We start from the raw sequence: 20,656 nt of genomic DNA, 5'->3' as shown, positions 1-20,656 counted from the left end.
ATTGAAGTGATTAAATTGTTCACAGATTAGAAATTCTCTCAAATGTACATCCTCTCTAACTGGGTAGTGTAACAGGGTCATGAGACCTTACAGTTTAGGTCCCAGGAATACTTTCTCAGAATTTCTGCTGTGACATCCCTGAATTGAATCTGTATTCATGAAATCTGCTTCATAAAAGAGGCAGGAATTGCATAGTTTGGGAGTACTTCTTTTCTGTTATACTGTGTGCTGTATAGAGATTAATTGTCCCTTAATTGAAGAGTAACCCTAACTCTTGAGTATAAATGGTCTAGACATGCTATGAAAACATGGAACATAACATTTTAGGACAACTGCACATTTGGTCACCACAAAAGTTGTTTTCCTTTAAGTCATTCAATATGAGGAATCTCAAACCCTAACTTGAGAAATTTTTCCTGGAAAATAATATCAGAGTTATGTATATGGATCCCATTTTAAACAAGTCTAACAAGGATCCAGATTTGCAAGACACATTATTGTTACTGACTTTAATTCCCTCACCCCAAAAGAATACTTTAAAAATAGTCAAATTTCTCTAAGTATTTAAAATGCACATCTCTTTTGTCTTATCAGTGAAACATACCTGTGGTTTAAGAATGATTATGAGGGAGAAATTTGTCCTGTGATAGCCAATAAACTTCATGTGTATAATCATCCTAAAGTTAATTTTCTTATAACCCAGTTAATAATTTATTGTCTCGTGCTTTATTTTGTTAAGAATGGATCTTTTTATTTTTAATTCATTAATTTATTTGGCTGTCCTGGATCTTAGTTGCAGCACGTGGGATCTTTAGCATGTGGGCTTTAGTTCCCCGACCAGGGATTGAACCCTGGACCCCTGCATCGGGAGTGCTGAGTCTCAGCCAGTGGACCACCAGGGAAGTCCTGTCGTCTCATATTTTACATAGAGAATTTAATGTTTCCACTAGTAGAAAAGAACTTCATGAAGGAAAAATAAAGTTATTAGATTAATAGTAAGTTATATTAGCAGGATTAAAATTTTTTTCTTCCTTAACACTTGCGTTACATGAATATCCTTGCAAGTTTTACCATACAGGAGCAAAATGTTATCAGGGAGAATACTGCAAGTTTTCACATGCTCCATTGACTGATGAAACACAAGAACTGTTGGCTAAAGTAAGTACAATTTTAATTTTTGTTTTTCTTCTTTAAAGAATACGTTTGAACCTAAGGGTGGGAATTTAAAAAGACACTTATTTAAGCAGAGTGCTTCATGGGTTAGCATATGGGTTATATTACGACAACTTACTTCAGTATAGAAAATTATTATTCATTTGTATGTTTTCCCTTGTAGCTTAAAGGAAAATTTATACTTGTTGCTGGTATAAATTGAAATGTTCTTAAAAACTTCAGTGTATTTAGCGACTTCAGTAGCTATGTCAGCCAATGGAAAACAAAGCAGATAGGAGAAATAGTACTCCTGATACACTCTTAGAAGGAAAGTTAAGGATCATTGGTTGATAAATATTTTAGAGTTACATCAAAGCATACTCAAATAATTATTTCAAAGTTTTCTTCAAAAGCTCTTTCAGATTGTAAGAAAAGATAGTTGAAAAATAATAGTTGTTTATGTCCTTTCATTTCCATGTGTAAGTTGGACCTGATTTCTTCAAAATTAAATTGAAATGTGAGTGAAAAGAAAAGATTCTTTTTTTTTTAATTTTTACTTTATTTTACTTTATAATACTGTATTGGTTTTGCCATACATTGACATGAATCCGCCAGGGGTGTACATGAGTTCCCAGTCCTGAACCCCCCCTCCCACCTCCCACCCCATATCATCTCTCTGGATCAGCCCCGTGCACCAGCCCCCAGCATCCCGTATCCTGATCGAACATAGACAGGCGATTCATTTCTTACATGATAGTATACATGTTTCAGTGCTATTCTCCCAAATCATCCCACCCTCTCCATCTCCCTCAGAGTCCAAAAGTCCGTTCTATACATCTGTGTCTTTTTTGCTGTCTCGCATACAGGGTTATCCTTACCATCTTTCTAAATTCCATATATATGTGTTAGTATACTGTATTGGTGTTTTTCTTTCTGGCTTACTTCACTATGTATGATCGGCTCCAGTTTCATCCACCTCATGAGAACTGATTCAAATGTATTCTTTTTAATGGCTGAGTGATACTCCATTGTGTATATGTACCACAGCTTTCTTATCCATTCATCTGCTGATGGACGTCTAGGTTGTTTCCATGTCCTGGCTATTATAAACAGTGCTGCGATGAACATTGGGGTCTCAATTCTGGTTTCCTCAGTGTCTATGCCCAGCAGTGGGATTGCTGGGTCATAAGGCAGTTCTATCTGCAATTTTTTAAGGAATCTCCACACTGTCCTCCATAGTGGCTGTACTAGTTTGCATTCCCACCAACAGTGTAGGAGGGTTCCTTTTTCTCCACACCCTCTCCAGCATTTATTGCTTGCAGACTTCCAGATCGCAGCTATTCTGACTAGTGTGAAATGGTACCTAATTGTGGTCTTGATTTGCATTTCTCTGATAATGAGTGATGTTGAGCATCTTTTCATGTGTTTGTTAGCCATCCATATGTCTTCTTTGGAGAAATGTCTATGTAGTTCTTTGGCCCATTTTTTGATTGGGTCGTTTATTTTTCTGGAATTGAGCTTCAGGTGTTGCTTGTATATTTTTGAGATTAGTTGTTTGTCAGTTGCTTCATTTGCTATTATTTTCTCCCATTCAGAAGGCTGTCTTTTCACCTTGCTTATAGTTTCCTTTGTTGTGCAGAAGCTTTTCATTTTAATTAGATCCCATTTGTTTATTTTTGCTTTTATTTCCAGTATTCTGGGATGTGCAATCTCTTTAACAAGTGGTGCTGGGAAAACTGGTCAACCACTTGTAAAAGAATGAAACTAGATCACTTTCTAACACCACACACAAAAATAAACTCAAAATGGATTAAAGATCTAAACGTAAGACCTGAAACTATAAAACTCCTAGAGGAGAACATAGACAAAACACTCTCCGAAAAGATTCTTTTGAAACCAGACTGTTTAATCTTGCAACAAAAACTCCCTTGAGCATATGCAAATATTGGAAAGTCAAAGGTCCTTATTTCTGAAAAGTCAAAGGTCCTTATGTTTTTAGTTTTGAAATAGGAAGAGTTATCCTGGAATTAGAAATTATAGCAAATATTTGGTTGTTTATTACCATGAAGCATATATGGAAAAAATGATGTATATAGAATTCATTTTCCAGTTCCCCTTTTAATAAGTATTATTAGGTAATTACTAGGATTAATGGTGTAGGAATCTTTAGGAAATTATAAGAAAAAAAAAAAAGGAAAATTATAAGAGTATGATGATGTACCTGAATTAGATAGTACATGAAAATGATTGTGAATTTTTTTTCCCCTCTATATTAGATTTTGGATCCTGAAAGGAAGTCATCATGAAAATAAAATAGCTGAAAAAGGTAAAATTAAAATTTAACATTTCTTTTCCCCCTCTGAAATGTCTCTAGAAATCAGCATGGGAACATATATTTTCTCAAATAGAAGTCTTTTTCTTGCTCACTTAAAAAAGTTATACAATGTTTGACAGATATAAGTAGATATGTATGTGGGTCTCTGTGGGTCTACTTCCCACTCTGGATTTGTCACTGTCTTTCTGTATTTTTATTCTCTTGTTTTATTCTTTGTAGACTTACCAAACGGGTAAGGTTAACTGAATATTATGCTTGGGTTTGGATATTATTTTAAACAGTATCATATTTGATATTTATTAGTGACTTGCTATTTTTACTCGTCATTATGCTTCTAAGGTTCACTCATGTATATGCATGCAGCTGTCATTCATTTGTACTCTTGTAGAACATTTTTTTCTATGAATATATTACAATTTATTTAGACATTCTACTGTTGATGGACATTGAGGTTATTTTCAATTTTTAAAGTACAAACTCTTATTATAAAAAAGTGTTTTACCTGTCTTCTGATGGAAATGTGTGTGAGTTGTCCTGAGTATGAATCAGGAAGTAGAATTGTATCATCTTAAAACTTAAGATGATCTGTATACTTATGCCTGATTTATATTGTGGTACAGCAGAAACTAATACAACATTGTAAAGCAATTTTTTTCCAATTAAAAAAATAATAAACTTAGGATAATGCCAGTCTTTTCTAAAGTAGTTCTTACAGTTTTTATTCCCACCAACTATGTAAAAGAAATTCCATTACTCCACCTTCAGAAATGGTATGGACCTGACAGAAGCAAAAGATATTAAGAAGAGCTGGCAAGAATACACAGAAGAACTGTATAAAAAAAATCTTCACGACCCAGATAATCACGATGGTGTGATCACTCACCTAGAGCCAGACATCCTGGAGTGTGAAATTAAGTGAGCCTTAGGAAGCATCACTATGAACAAAGCTAGTGGAGGTTATGGAATTCCAGTTGAGCTATTTCCCAAATCCTAAAAGATGATGCTGTGAAAGTGCTGCACTCAATATGCCAGCAAATTCGGAAAACTCAGCAGTGGCCACCGGACTGGAAAAGGTCAGTTTTCATTCCAATCCCAAAGAAGGGCAATGCCAAAGAATGTTCAAACTACCGCACAATTGCATTCATCTCACACGTTAGTAAAGTAATGCTCAAAATTCTCCAAGCCAGGCTTCAGCAATACGTGAACCGTGACTTTCCAGATGTTCAAGCTGGTTTTAGAAAAGCAGAACCAGAGATCAAATTGCCAACATCTGCTGGATCATGGAAAAAGCAAGAGAGTTCCAGAAAAACATCTATTTCTGCTTTATTGACTATGCCAAAGCCTTTGACTGTGTGGATCACAATAAACTGCAAAATTCTGAAAGAGATGGGGATACTAGATCACCTGACCTGCCTCTTGAGAAACCTGTATGCAGGTCAGGAAGCAACAGTTAGAACTGGACATGGAACAACAGACTGGTTCCAAATAGGAAAAGGAGTACGTCAAGGCTGTATATTGTCACCCTGCTTATTTAACTTACATGCAGAGTACATCATGAGAAACGCTGGGCTGGAAGAAGCACAAGCTGGAATCAAGACTGCCAGGAGAAATATCAATAACCTCAGATACGCAGATGACACCACCCTTATGGCAGAAAGTGAAGAAGAACTAAAGAGCCTCTTGATGAAAGTGAAAGAGGAGAGTGAAAAAGTTGGCTTAAAGCTCAGCATTCAGAAAACTTAAGATCATGGCATCTGGTCCCATCACTTCATGGGAAATAGATGGGGAAACAGTGGCAGACTCTGTCTTTTGGGGCTCCAAAATCACCACAGATGGTGATTGCAACCGTGAAATTAAAAGACGCTGACTCCTTGGAAGGAAAGTTATGACCAACCTAGACAGCATATTGAAAAGCAGAGACATTACTTTGCCAACAAAGGTCCATCTAGTCAAGGCTATGGTTTTTCCAGTAGTCATGTATGGATTTGAGAGTTGCACTGTAAAGAAAGCTGAGTGCCGAAAAATTGATGCTTTTGAACTGTGGTGTTGGAGAAGACTCTTGAGAGTCCCTTGGACTGCAAGGAGATCCAACCAGTCCATCCTAAAGGAGATCAGTCCTGGGTGTTCATTGGAAGGACTGAAGCTGAAACTCCAATACTTTGGCCACCTGATGCATAGATCTGACTACTTTGAAAAGACCCTGATGCTGGGAAAGATTGAGAGCAGGAGGAGAAGGGACGACAGAGGATGAGATGGTTGGATGGCATCACCAACTCAGTGGACATGAGTTTGGGTGGACACCGGGAGTTGGTGATGGACAGGGAGGCCTGGCGTGCTGCGGTTCATGGGGTCTCCAACAGTCAGACATGACTGAGCGACTAAACTGAACTGACCTTCAGCAATGCTTTAATTGTCAGGATTTAAAATTTTGACCAATTTACTGGATGTAGAAATGGTGTCACATAGCTTTATTTTCATAAAGTTGTACATCTTTCCTATGCTTACTAGCTTTTGAGCTTCAGCTTTAGTGAAATGCTGTTAATCTCTTTTGCCAGTATTTGTATATTGGACTGATTTCAGGAAAAAGAGAGTGGCTATAGGTGTAGGGAAAATGGAAGAATTAAGGCTAATTGATTTTTTTTTAACAAGGTGTGATAAAGACTGTATTGTCTTTTTTTTTCCCCCATATGGAAAACCAGTTCCCAGAACCATTCAACTGAAAAGACTGCTTTCCCCCACTGATTTGTAATAGCCCCTGTGTTGTATATTGAGTTTCTTCAAATGAAGGTCTATTTCTGGGACCTCTGTCTGCTCCTTTTGTCTGTTTCTCTAATACTCTACTGCTTTAATTACTGGAGCTTTACTGGATTTGGATATAGTTTGATAGAGAATCTGCTGTGAGTGCAGGAGACACAAGATGTAGGCTTGATCGCTGGTTGGGAGGATGCCCTGGAGTAGGAAATGGCAACCTGCTCCAGTATTCTTGCCTGGAAACTTCCATTTACAGGGAAGTCTGGTGGGCTACAGTCCACGGAGTCGCAATGAGTGCACCATGATTGAGCACCACACCACATAGTTTGATAATTTTTCTAATGTTGTTCTTCAGGAGCATCTTGACTATATTGGACTCTTTTACTTCGTTGGTTTAGGTTCGTTTTTTTTGTTGTTTGTTTGTTTTTTGTTTTTAATAGCTTTAGAGGTGGGGTGTGTGGCTAAGTTGATAATTTTTACCAACTAATAAATTTTTTTGTGTGTTGGTCTTTTTGGCCACACTGCATGGCATATGGGATCTTAGTTCCCCAACCAGGGATCAAACCCGTGCCTCCTGCATTGGAAGCCTAGGGTCTTAACCACTGGACCACCAGGGAAATCCCCAGCTAATGTGTTTTTGTTTTTTCTTCTGTAGCTTTGTATGGATGAAGAGTGCTTGTGTCTGTCTATCCCTGTTCAAGACTATTCAAGACTTGATTTGGAGTGGTTTACAAGAGTCCTGGTGTAGAGCGCCCCCTTGTGTCATTATAGTGAAGTGCAACTCTTCCGTGGACAGTGCGGAGGGACAGCATGTGGTGTCTAATGTGAAGGGTTGGTCTCCACCGAGATGGTTCCAGCCATTGAAACAGGAGGAGTGTATATGGCAGAGATGCCAGCTGGTGCACAGATGTTATGGTAGTAGGTTGCAGAGGTCTCTTCTGAGTGATTGCATGTTCTCAATAAAACAGGAAGCAAGGTTAGACTGAGTAAGGATGGATGAAGAGGTATAGGAGTTTGAAGAGAAGACCATCAGGTTTCTCATAGAAGACGTCTGAATAGTAGACAGTAAATACACAGTTAGCTCTTTTCATGTCATTAACTACATTCACAACATGTTCGTGGTTGCTCATAGTTTTGTTTTAAATTATGGTTTGATGATGTTTTTTAAAACCCATTTCCTGTTGTTGGACAAAAAAGTTGTTTCCAGTTTCCTACTATTATAAATAAAATGGAACAGTGTCTCTTGCTATACCGTTCTTTTCTTTTTTAATAGAAATTCCAGCGATGACGTTTCGTTCCCTGGCCGCCTCACAGCCTCTGGCGCTCTGCTGCCCTGGCCCAAGGGCTCACGGCGTGTCCCCACGGAAGCCTGCCCCGCGCGCGGGCCGGGCAGGACGGAGCTTGGCGGGCCGCAGGGTGCGCGCCGACACCCCCCGGGCGGCCGGCCGGGTGAGAGCAGAGGGCGCGGGGAGCGCGCTGCGGAGCGACGGCCGGGGCTTCTGCTATACCATTCTTAAGCCTGGAGTTCCTAAATCTTTTGTCGATAAGATAGAAGAATGGTTTTCTTTCTCATTGGTTCATAAACTGCAGTAGAATGTAAAGTTTAGGAGTGTTCAGTTTAGTCGCTCAGTTGTGTCCGACTCTCTGCGACCCCATGAATCGCAGCACGCCAGGCCTCCCTGTCCATCACCATCTGCCGGAGTTCACTCAGATTCACGACCATCGAGTCAGTGATGCCATCCAGCCATCTCATACTCGGTCGTCCCCTTCTCCTCCTGCCCCCAATCCCTCCCAGCATCAAAGTCTTCTCCAATGGGAGTATGGTGATATCTTAATATAATATTCAAATACAGAATTTTCCAAGCACAAATAATAAGCTTCTAAGCATGTACTTTTGTTTAGTAGTACTGATTATTATTAGAAAAATACAATGAAACTGAAACGATCATCATTATATATAACAGGATCACAAGCGTGCTGTGTACAATAGAGGCCAGCATTAGTGACACTTGTTAGCAAAGCCCTGTTTGAAAATATGAGTCAGAATTATTTTGGTTGTAACCTAATCCCATAAAAGCCAGAAAGGAAATTGAATATACTCCAACAGAGGTGTATCAGACAAGACCTGGGAAAGGAAGAAACAAGGATGGATCCTGGGCCTTTAGCGTGGGGAGTCTGAGCTGAGAGCAGTCATCGCTCAGCACCGTTGCTGTCTGCCAGGTTTACTCCATGGCTGTGATGCGGAGGGGGCAGAGAATGCACCAGAATCGTCCATACGAAGCCACGTGGGAGAGATGCTGAGTCGATGCTTTAACAAGGTTCATTATAAGAACCTTCTATTATTTAATGACGTTGTTCAAGGGAGTGGTTATGTTACCTGTAGAATTAATATTTTATGTCTTCTTTAAAGATCACACACAGTTGAAGGGAATTCAAGATCTTGTCTTGGGCAGTGGTAGAAGGTACATTTTATGGCCAACTTGTATGAAAGCTAACATTGGCTATTGTGCAGTAAGCTAAGATGAGCGCATACTTAGCATGTGCAAGCGCTGGGCTATTTTATTCAATACTGTTTGACTTTTTATAATTTAAGCCTCAAAACCTTTTGATGGGCTCCAAAATCACTGCAGATGGTGACTGCAGTCATGACGGGATATATCCATGTCTAGTCTATATGTATGGAAAAAGATAAAAATATGCTTAACTGCTCTATACTTTTAGTCTCAGATCAGTCCATTGAGATGCTTGAAAGTACTTGTTGACTCATTAATCTTGCTATTGATGACACCGAATTTTCCTGGTGATGGACAGTGTCTGCGTTTAAAATACAGCATACAATAGTTTATAGGACCATAAGAAAAATTGATGCTTTTCTGTGGTAAGAGAGCAGTACCAGTCCATCACAATCTCATTGAAGGACTGATAGAAGCTCCAACTTTGGACAGATGCTATTATTATTAGTTTCAGTGGATAATGGGATCCATTGCTTAGAAAAGAAATAAAAATATTTAGCTTATACTTTCTCTCTTTTCATGAGCCTTGAAAATACTTGTATTTAATCTTCTATGACAGTTTTTAACAATTTTTTCCTTATGTAGTGTCTAGTTTAAATACACATACAAAGTTTATGTATAAGAAAAAAGTATTTGTTTTCGAAGAGGCAGTACCCACCTCACCTCTGAAGTTAGAAGCCCAAGCAGAGGTTGGAGGGACTGAGAGTCACGGAAATTTGAATAGCTACAGCTATTATTATTATTTTGAAGAGGCAAGCATCTCTGTGTCAGGGGAGTCTCTTAACTTGTGGCATTAAGTCAGCCTGAAGGAGAGGCATGTTCTCAGCGGTGCCCTCTGCACCTGAAGCAGCCTCAGGCCGTGGGCCGCTTGCATGGGGGCTGTTAGAGCCACTTTCAGCTGCTCTCCAGCCTCCAGTTTCCACTTGCTTCTCTGCAATTCACTCTCTTTTCCTCAGAGCAGGTTTTCCAAGGTACTACCTCAGTCAGGCCTCTATTCTGTTGTACCTTGAATCAGGGTCTGTTTATCTGCCCGGTTTTAAGCACTCTGAAGCCTGGGCATCACCAGACTGAAGTGCCTGCAGCCTCTGCTGCTCCCCTTGGTTTCCTCCTGTAAATTATTGATGAATCTCACTGACCTTTGAGGCACTTGCAAGCAAGTCATGTACTATAAAACCGTAGCCATAGATCTTCATGACTCAGGTATCGAACCCAGGTCTCCTGTGTTGCAGGCAGATTCTTTACCATCTGAGCCACTAGGAAGGCTCATAATAAAACCATAGTTTAAAAAAAAAATCTGAACTAGAGGAAATAATAAAAAAGTTGTAATGGGGAAAACTGTACATGGATTTACACATCGTTTGGTCTGCATGGTTGTGGCTGTATTAATTGTATCTCTGGGTTGTTTTTTTTGTTTGTTTTTGTTTTTTGGCCATGTTGCACAGCATGCAGAATTTTAGTTCCCTGACCAGGAATCGAACTGGTGCCCCCTGCAGTAGGGGCATGAAATCTTACCCACTAGACCACCAGGACAACCCTATCACTGATCTTTTTTTAGAGCCCAAACAAAAACGATGAAGTGATTATCTATTTACCTCTTATTTTCAGGAAGGAGAAAAGATATAAAACCTAACTGTTCTAATAATAGTTTCATAAAAACAATTCTTACATAGGTCTTCGTTATGGAAATCACAGAGTGGGACGTGAACAGATTTCTCATTTCTAAGATTCTCTGTGACGTTTCATAGAACTTTTTTGCAGTCAGTTACTAAAAGGCACATGACAGGAAAACTCAGTGTTTGTCAGTTGGTGAGACAATATAAGTCAAGTATGTAGCCTTCCAGCCATGGAATCAAAAGACATGTGCTCCTTGGAAGAAAAGCTATGACAAACCTAGACAGCATGTGAAAATGCAGTGACATCCCTTTGCTGACCAAGGTCCATATAGTTCAAGCTGTGGTTTTTCCTGTAACCATGTACGGATGTGAGAATTGGACCATAAAGAAGGCTGAGCGCCGAAGAATTGATGCTTTTGAACTGTGGTGCTGGCCAAGACTCTTAAGAGTCCCTGGGACTGCAAGGAGATCAAACCAGTCAATCCTAATGGAAATCAACCATGAATATTCATTGGAAGGACCGATACTGAAGCTGAAGCTTCAATATTCTGGCCACCTGATGAGAAGAGCCGACTCATTGGAAAAGACCCTGATGCTGGGAAGGATTGAAGGCAGGAAGAGAAGGGGACAACAGAGAATGAGATGTTTGGATGGCATCACAGACTCCATGGACATGAGTTTCAACAAACTCAGGTAGATAGTAAGGGACAGGGAAACCTGATGTGCTGCAGTCCATGGGGTCACAAGAGTTGGACGTGACTTAGTAACTGAAAGACAATGTAGTCTTCCAGTATGTTAACTTGACCCAATTGTAGAACTTCAGTAATTTCAGGTGCAAAAGAGTTGGATTACCTGCCCCCAGTCTTAATAGGATTCCTGACATCCAGCACAGTTAGCTCAGTTCACTGAGTAGTTTTATTAAACATAACCATTCAGGGGTTAAAAAAATACTGATGCGTGGGGCCCACTCAGGCAGAAATTTTGATTTTGGAGTTTTGGAGGGAAGCCTGGGATGTGTGAACCTGGGGTTTTTTCAGTAGCTTTCAGGTGACTCAAGAGCACAACCAAGGTTGAATACTACTGGTCTCAACAAGTAATGGAAAAGTCATTCTTGCCATTAGTTGGCTTAAGCTTGAAATACAAATTCAGGTCCTTTGCTGCACTCCCGGAAAAGCTAACATTTCTTGAGATACTTGGTAAGGAACTAGATGTTGCCATGTCTAAACAGACACCCAGAACGGATGCAGCTGTCTTAAGACCTCAAGGGGAGCTGGCTAGTCAGTGGAAGATGACAGAGAAGAGACTTGGGAAGAACCTGGGTCCTTGAGAACAACCGAGCCATGGAACTCACGACTCTTAAAAGATGGCCAACATTCAGATTTCATGTTATGCCATGTGAAATCATATATTCTCTTTACTGTTTAGACCATTTTGATTTAGGCTTTATGTTAGCTGCAGTCAAAGACAAGCTAATCCACGTGACCCCAAAATAAACTATTTGTTGATCCAGAGGCCACGAGTCCTCACCCACCACTGTCCTCACCTAGACTCTGTTCACCATGTCAGCTCCTGTAGGTGCCACAGTGAGAAACAGTAAGAAACAAGCATGCTTTCTTTCACAGTCAGCATCTCTGAAATTGGGATACACTTTACAGCTGAAACTCCAGTACTTTGGCCACCTCATGCGAAGAGTTGACTCACTGGAAAAGAGGGATTGGGGATGCTGGGAGGGGTTGGGGGCAGGAGGAAAAGGGGACGACAGGATGAGATGGCTGGATGGATCACCGACTCGATGGACGTGAGTTTGAGTGAACTCCAGGAGTTGGTGATGGACAGGAAGGCCTGGTGTGCTGCGATTCATGAGGTTGCAAAGAGTCGGACACGACTGAGCGACTGAACTGAACTGAACTTACAGCTGATGGAATGTCACATTTTCATTGAACATTATTTTTTCTTACTGGTACATTAAAAATGGTGGCTTTTATTAAGTTACCGACATTTCAGTTTGAAAATGGGGGAGGCAGTATTCTAAGGTGGCTCCCCAAATTTTTGACCCCAGTGTAAACAGCCTGCATAACCGTCTCCATTAAGATCTCTGATCACTTGGTTCTGAGTTCATCAAAAGGAAGATGATTACAGGTGGGCTGTAACTAATCAGATGAATCCTTAAAAAAGACTAGGGCATTCCCAGGTGGCCCTAGTGGTAAAAGAACCCGCCTGCTAATGCAGGAGACAAGAGGCGTGGGTTCAATCCCTGGGTCAGGAAGATCCCCTGGAGGAGGGCATGACAGCCCACTCCAGTATTCTTGCCTGGAGAGTCCCATGGACAGAGGAGCCTGGCAGGCTGCAGTCCATGGGTTCAGGAGCTGAACACGGCAGCATGCGTGCACTGCCTCTGCCTGGTCTTGGGACTGCAGACCGGAGCTCAGGTGTTACTTTGGGAGGTCTCGATCTTCAAGGCTGCTGGGGAGAGAAGAGTGAGATTAGGGAAGTCATTGCCACAAGGCATTTTACCCAGATTCAGCTATTTTTTCTTTTCTTTTTTTTTTTTTTTTTTTCTGGCTGTGCCACATGGCATGTGGGATCTTAGTTCCCCAACCAGTGATCGAACCTATATCCCCTGCATTGGAAGCGCGGAGTCTTAACCACTGGACTTCCAGGGAAGTCCTTTCAGCTGGTTTTCTTGAGTAAAATTCTCTTTGAATTGTAAGCCTTTAATTTCCAGAATTCTGAAAAAAAAATTTAATTTTCACTGTTTTGGTCATTGTCCTCATACTTTTTATGAAGCAGTAGATTTCAGAGACCCTTTGTCCTTTCAGGAGGGATGACAACAGTTCCCTTTTAAGTATTGTTTGACATGTTTTTCTACCATGTCTACACTTTAGAAATGCTTATCTTTGCCTGGTATGAAGACTGCAGGTGTCCCATCTTCTAGTCTTTTATTTCCGAATCCCCCTTTCCTGCCTGGCGGTCCAGGAACTCATCTTTCCAGCCTGATGTTCCTCATTTCTGAGTGGGTAAGGCCTTCACTCCTGCTCCAGATATTTAAACTGCCTTTTTCAGGGGTTCCACAGAAGTGGCCTTATTTACCATTCATACAAGTCTTAAGTAAATACAAGTTTTGAATCCCAGCTGTATCCTGCACAAAAATATTTTAAATTTATTTGCGTGGATGTGTTGCTTGGCAGGTAAGCTAGTTACATAATAATATAAACTGGACTTAATATTGGACTTCCTGAACAAATTCGTGATTCAGCCCATATCTGCTGACACACCAGCCTTTCTGTGTACCCGAGGACCGTAAGCCAATTTCAACTTCCTCATGTCGCAGAGCTCAGTTTGGTGAATCCAGATTCAACAGAAACACTCCTTTTTCAGCCAAAGACATATAAAACGGTCACTTCGGTGTGAAAAGAAGGAAAACCTGGTCCCAGTGAATTCCTGATTGTCTCGGGTGCTGAATGGCTGTCCTTGTGTGGCCGTGAAGGGTTCTATGTTCTCCCCAAGCTGCAGAGGTGATGTGAGCTGCCCCTCAGGAAACAGAAAGCTGCCCAGCCTCCTGTCATCACCTCTGCTGGGCTGAATTCTTGGGGATGCGCCCTCCAGCTAAATCTGCACCAAAAAAAAAGAGAAGTGACTGACTTTTGAATGGGATATGCAGGCCCCTCCAGGTGGGAGACTAGAGGGCAGGATGGGGAAGGGAGCACCCGGGGACAAATGGCGAGGTGGCTGCTCCCCATGGCCTTGGTTCTGGCAGATCTCAGCAAGAAGGCTTCCCTGGTGGCTCAGTGGTAAGGACTCTGCTTGCCAATGCAGGAGACTTGGGTTCAATCCTTGATCCGGGAAAATCCTACATGCCCGGGGACAACTAAGCCCGTGCGCCGCCACTACTGAGCCTGTGCTCTAGAGCCTGCGAACCCCGACTGCTGAAGCCCAAGTACCCTAGAGCCTGTCCTCTGCAACGGGAGAAGCCACCACCACGAAGAATCTGCATGCCACAATTAGGGCGCAGCCCCTGCTCACTGCAGCTAGAGAAAAACGCGCAGCAATGGAGACCCAGCACAGCCAAAAATGAATAAATTTTTTTAAAAAAGCTCACAAGGTACTGTGGCTGTAACAAGATTTAGCTGCATGAAGGACCCTCTCCTGAGGCCTCACCCAAATTTTCTCTGGTGTCAGGGGTGCCCTCCCTGATATTCTGAAATTGGCACATATTGACTTAGCTGCCCCAAGGCATGTGGGATCCTCCCAGACCAGGGATCGAACCTGTGTCCCCACATTTGCAGGTGGATTCTTAACCACTGGACCATCAGGGAAGCCCAACAAGAGTTTTTGAGTCAGTCCTGGGGTGGGGCAGATTTTGTTAAGTACAGAGTTGCTGGACAAGCTGGTGGTCTGGTCTCTGGGAATGAGCAGGTATTGGAAGTTTATGCTTAGGCAGTTTGTGACACTCACATCTGAATGGGTGCAGTTTCTGGGTGGTATAAGTCCCGGAGCAGCCTGTTTGGAAAAGCCACAGAAGTTTTGGCTTCTGTTTCCATTCTGCTTCCCCGCAAGGCTGGCTGACAGCCGAGCAGTTTTTCCCTCTTACCAAGGAGAAACTGGCCCAATGAGAGGTGGAGCAATCCTAGGAAGTGACCTGTCTGCCTGTCAAGTAGCCAGTAGGTGTGTGTGCAGTGATGCCCATGGACTTGGCAAGGTTGTTTCTCAGATTCAAGGAAGGCCCTGACTTTCCAGGAACCCTCTGCAGAATTCCCGTCCATTTGTCTTTTGATTCACATATATGTATATATATTGGCCATGCCCCACTTTATGGGGGATCTTAGTTCTCCAACTAGGGCTCAAACCTTTCTCCCCCACACTGGAAGCATGGAGTTGCAGAGATCTAACCACTGGACCACTAGGGAAGTTCCTCTCACTTTTGATCAAGATTATGAATTGTGTTCCCCTTCTGTGTGTACCAGAGGGAAAGGAAATGCAGGCCTTGCAGTCGTTTTTAGGGCAGAACCCAACTTTATCTGGTCCTTCACTTGCTCCACGAAGCCCCCTGACGTGAGTGACAGCAGTTTCGTTCACTGTAGACCACAGAGGAGGGGCTTCCGAGGCTGCGCTGTAAGGGGAAGGGCTACTTTGCCTCCTGCTGTAGGAATCTTTTTTTTTTTTTTAATAATGATTTTATTTATCTGCTTACAGCTGTGCCAGGTCTTCACTGCTGCACAGGCTTTTCACTAGCTGTGGTGCGCGGGCTTCTCTTGTTGAGCATGAGCTCTAGGGCATGTGGGCGGCAGCAGTTGCAGCTTCTGGTCTCTAGAGCCCAAGCTCAGTAATTGTGACCCGCAGGCTGTTGCTCTGCGACGTCAGATCTCCCCTGATCAAGGACTGAACCCGTGTCTCCTGCATCGGCAGGCAGATTCGTCACCACTGAGCCACCAGAGGGGTCCTTCTGTAGGAATCTTGCTGGAGAGATGGTGGGGGTGGGGCGGCCAGGTAGGGGCTTTGGGGAACGGGGGGATGAGGGTTCGGAGAGGGAGTTTTTGGTTCTGCAGACCCTGAGGGGAGAATGGTTTTGATTCCGTGTCCAGTCTTCTAGCCTAATAATCCAGGGTTGGGATTAAGAGTCCAAATTCCTTCCATATCCCTGGAGTCAATGAATTTATGAAATATTTATGAAATATGCTGATTGGGCTGCTTGTTTCAGCTCCGACTGCTGAAATAAGTAGAATTATGTCACTGCTAGTTATAAAATCAACCAACTTCTCTTTTGTAAACGGAAAGCAGACCACAGTGTTTGAAAATTAGCCTCCTGAATGTCCCCAGCATGACTCTGCATTCACTGCAAAATGGTCTTCTCTCAGTTTAGCAGGAATTTCATGAAGGAGGTGATTGTTTTTATCACTTTTTTTAAAAAATGGAATTTCATCTCAGTACATTGGACTCCAGACGCCTGAGGGCTTTCTCTTTTCTTTAAGATTTTAAAATTTATTTTATTTTTGGCTGTGGTGGGTCTTCACTGCCACATGCAGGCTTTCTCTAATTGCAGCAATCAGGGGGCTACTATCTGTTCTGATGTGCAGACTTCTCATTGCAGTTTCCTCCATGTTGCCAGGGAACCTACCCCAAACTTTGAGACCTACCGTTGTAGCCCAGTTTTGCAATGTAAGATATCACTCGTGCATGTGGTTTTTCTGTTCGGCGTAAAGCAGGTATAAGGAGTTCAGTGCATGCCATCCTTCAACCCATAGCATGATCTCATTGTCAGTGATGGAGGGATTCCTCATTTTTCTCTCGCTTTGCATTGTCAGGATAGGTATGCTGGAGTAACAACTCTAAAATCTCTGTGGGACTTCCCTGGTGGTACAGTGGTCCACTGCCTGCCAATTCAGGGGCCACGGGTTTGGTTCCGGGTCTGGGAAGATCCCACATGCAGCGGAGAAACTACTGAGCTCGCATGCCTAGAGCCTGTGAGCTGCAGCAAGTGAAGCTACCACTCGCCGCAACTCCAGAAAACTGGCATGCAGCAACGAAGACCCAATGCGACCAAAAATAAATAAATAAAATTTAAAATAAACTCTCTGTGGCTTGGGACCATATTTTGCTCATGCCGCGCACATTATGTGCCAGCAGTTCACTTGCGCTGTTATGGGGGCCTCCACCCGAGTGGAGATGCCAGCTTGGAGGGGAAAGAACTCTGTAATACTGCGACCCAGCCACAAGGGGGCAGAAGGGCACAGAGGTGGGAGAACAGGCGCCTGCCTGTGCCTGTTGCGTGCTCGCTCAGTCGCGTCCGATTCTTTGCGACCCCAGGGACTGTGGCCCGCCAGGCTCCTCTGTTCATGGTATTTCCCAGGCAAGAATATTGGAGTGGGTTGCCATTTCCTTCTCCAGAGGATCTTCCCGACCCAGGGATCGAACCCCTGTCTCCTGCGTTGGCAGGTGGATTCTTTACCACTGCGCCACCAGGGAAACCAGCCCTAGAGATACAAAGGCAAAAATGCACAAAGACAAGCAGGTATTGCTGCAGTATTTTAATAGCAACAGACTAGATAGAAGCCAAATGTCAATCAAGGGTGACTGGTGGAATAAATAATATGTCTTCATAAAGCAGCATTTTATAGAAGAACATTCTATCTGGTTCTGTGGATTCATATTCAGTATATCATTAAGGGGGGGGGGGAACCAAGATCAGGGCAAGTGTTAAGTGAATTAGTATGCTATCATTTATCATGTGTTTATATGTTTTTAAATGAAAGGGTAAAATGGAAAAAAACTTGATTATGATAGAAGGGGGAAAGAGGGTGAAGGGGACAATGTTAGGATATAGACGTCTTTGATCACTGCTCATTTTGTGGATTTGACTTCATAACCATGTAAATAGTTTACACGACTTTTAAAAATTAAAATGAAAAAAAATCTAAAAATGGAAGCAAAACAAAGTGAATAATCCTAACCCTGATTCATGCTTGGGCCATAACCACAGAGCAAGGAACTATTCCAAATTATTTGATTGTACATCCTCAATATCATAAACTCTAAGGACAAAAAAAAACTGCAAAAGGAAAACCTTAACTTTTTCAGTAATTTTTTCGTGATAATTTTGGCATTGTTATCCTGAGGGTTTAAAAAGTCCCTGATGCTGGGAAAGACTGAGGGTAGAAGGAGAAGAGTGTGTCAGAGGATGAGATGGCTGGATGGCACCACCACTGCAACGGACATAAACTTGGGCAAACTCCGCGAGATGGTGAGGGACTGGAAAGCCTGGTGGGCTGCAGTCTGTGGGTTGCAAACAGTCAGACAGGACTGAGTGACTGAACAACAACATAGTTATTTTGGTCATTTTTGAGAAGGAGGCCTTCAGAATGACAGAAGAGCAGATGTAAGATCAGCGACATTACATTAAAAACCCTGTAGTCTTGAGTTGAATTGGAAGTATCAGTATAAACTAATGCAGAGTTTCTTCTTTAAAAAAATGGATAGTACCTATTTCCCAGCTCTATTCACTAAAACCAAGAAACAATGACTAAACCACGACCAATGAGCTTTCCTTACACTCAGATTTTGATCTAATGGCCATGCCCCACTGAAAGAACACGGATGGGTCCCTGGGCAGGGAAAGTGAGTGACTTCAGGCTGGAGCATGAAATAAACGAGACAAGTCTGAAACATCTTGTCTTGCAAGATAACGACAAAATTACCAAAGACCAGTGTGTGTGTGGGTCCCTCAGTCGTGTCCGACTCTTTGTGATCCCACAGACTAGCCCACTAGGCTCCTCTGTCCATGGGATTCTCCAGGCAAGAATCCTGGAGTGGATTAGACCAGTAGAGTCATGTCAAAAAGGATTAGTCAACTTGAAGTAGTTCCCAAAAGCCAAATGGGACAATTTGAGTGACAGTAAAGATAATAACATCTATAGATTGAAGCATATGTCAAATATATCTAAGCCACAAGTTCATAATGTATCCAATAAGAAAACAACACTCACTGGAAAGCTTGGAAAGATGCCAGGGAACCACTTCAGAAACTGACAAGGGGGGAAGAATCCAAAATTCATTGTCTTGGGCTTCCCAATGGTCCAGTGTTTAAGACTCTGCTTCCACTGCAGGGAATGCAGGTTCAATTCCTGGTTGGGGAAGTTCTGCATGCCTTGAGGTACGGCCAAATAAAAAACGAAGAAAAAGAATAGGGGAAAAAAACATTAAGAAAATTCTATCCAATCTTTCCAGTACAAACCAAGCCTCAGGGGAGCCAAATAACCAAAGAAAGGAAGTTTCTTCTTAGAAGGTATGCCACTAATGAACAACAGCACCAGAATATTATTCGCAGCTCCTAAGGAAGTAGTGGGTCTATACAACAATCTTCAGGAGCTGCTGACATCAGAAAAGAGAGGCAACCAGAGATAATACGGCTCCCACTGGAAATACCTGTCATCAACAGAGCAGTCCTGTGAGAATTAACCTAACTGCACTCTAATTGAATTTCTAGCTATAACTACTGACATATAAAAAATAGGACAGAAAAGTGAACGTGTAAGTCACTCAGGCATGTCTAACCTTTTGTGACTCCATGGACTGTACCCCACCAGGCTGGTCTGTCCATGGAATCCTCCAGGCAAGAATACTGGAGTCAGTAGCCATTCCCTTCTCCAGGGGACCTTCCCAACTCAGGGATTGAACCCGGGTCCCCTGCATTGCAGGCAGATTCTTTACCACTGAGCCGCCAGGGAAGAGAGGACAGAGGGCCATGTTAAAAGAAGCTCCAGAGGTGCACTCGAGAAAACCTAGACCGCGAGGAGTACTCAGGACAAATGACCCAGTACTCGGGGTTTGTTTTATTTGATAAAATGGGTTTCTAGCGGTTTTGTTTATTTTTGGCGGTGCTGTGTCTCCATTGCTGCACTGGCTTTTCTCTAGCCGCCAAGAGTGGGAGCTGCTCTTCGTTGCAGTGTGCAGGCTTCTCGCCCCAAGTGGCCCCTTGTGTGTAGCACGGGCTCCGGGTGAGCGGGCCTCAGTAGTTGCAGCCCCCAGTCTCAGGAGCTGTGGTTCCTGGGCTCTAGAGCACAAGCTCAGTAGTTGTGACTCATGGACTTAGTAGGTCTGAGGCATGTGGCGTCTTCCTGGACCACGGATCAATCCTGTGTCTTCTACAGTGGCAGGTGGATTCTTTGCCATTGAGCCACCAGGGAAGCCCCAGGGCTCTCTCTGTCTTTTAACAAGCCTCCAGGTTATTCCAGTATATGCTCAAGTTTGAGAACCACTGCTATGGATTAGAGATTTAAGAAGTGAACCAGCAAATTATAGAGAATGGACCTAATTCAAACAAACAAACAAAAAAACCAATGAGCCACTCAGAAACATGAACAATGACTAAATATTTAAAGGTGTTATGGAATTATTGCTGATGTTTTAGATTGGATTGTTATCCAGGTCATGGGTTTTTTTTTTAAGTTCTTATGGTTATACATAAGAACATTTAGATATACATGCTGAAATATTTACTGATGAAATGTGACGTCCAGGATCTGCTTCAGAATTGTCATGGCATGGGGTGAGAGCAGAGATGAAACAAGATTGTCTGTGAGACTATTGTTGAACCTGCTGATTTGGACATGGAATTCATTTTATTATCTGTACTTTTGTCTATGTTTGCAACGGTGTCTAATAAAAAGTTTTAGAAGCCCTCTGCCAAATAATATGAAACTATATTATGTGAAAAGGGCTGCAAATTAATACCTGTTGTTAGGTTAATCACTCAGTCATGTCCAACTCTTTGTGACCCCATGGACTGTAGCCCACCA

General features: G+C 42.4%; 1 protein-coding gene across 6 annotated transcripts in view; it reads left to right on the top strand.

Annotated features, from left to right (window-relative positions):
* ZC3H8 (zinc finger CCCH-type containing 8) overlaps window positions 1-20,656 on the top strand; it is a 51,105-nt gene that overhangs the window by 24,618 nt on the left and 5,831 nt on the right. For 2 of the 6 annotated variants that reach the window (XM_060412443.1, XM_060412438.1), the window contains 3 exons: window positions 1,051-1,158; window positions 3,429-3,478; window positions 6,894-7,487. In XM_060412443.1, the coding sequence (XP_060268426.1) occupies window positions 1,051-1,158; window positions 3,429-3,458 (138 nt within the window). In that variant the 3' untranslated portion in view covers window positions 3,459-3,478; window positions 6,894-7,487. Of the gene's footprint in view, window positions 1-1,050; window positions 1,159-3,428; window positions 3,479-4,229; window positions 7,488-7,511; window positions 8,845-20,656 lie in introns of those variants that run through there. The other 4 variants (XM_060412441.1, XM_060412440.1, XM_060412439.1 and 1 more) reach the window with 4 other exon arrangements.

The sequence above is a fragment of the Ovis aries genome, chromosome 3 (genome assembly GCF_016772045.2).
Source record: "Ovis aries strain OAR_USU_Benz2616 breed Rambouillet chromosome 3, ARS-UI_Ramb_v3.0, whole genome shotgun sequence".
Taxonomy (NCBI): Eukaryota; Metazoa; Chordata; class Mammalia; order Artiodactyla; family Bovidae; genus Ovis; species Ovis aries.
Note: the sequence above shows the minus strand (reverse complement) of the source record. Positions and strands in the feature narration are given on the sequence as shown.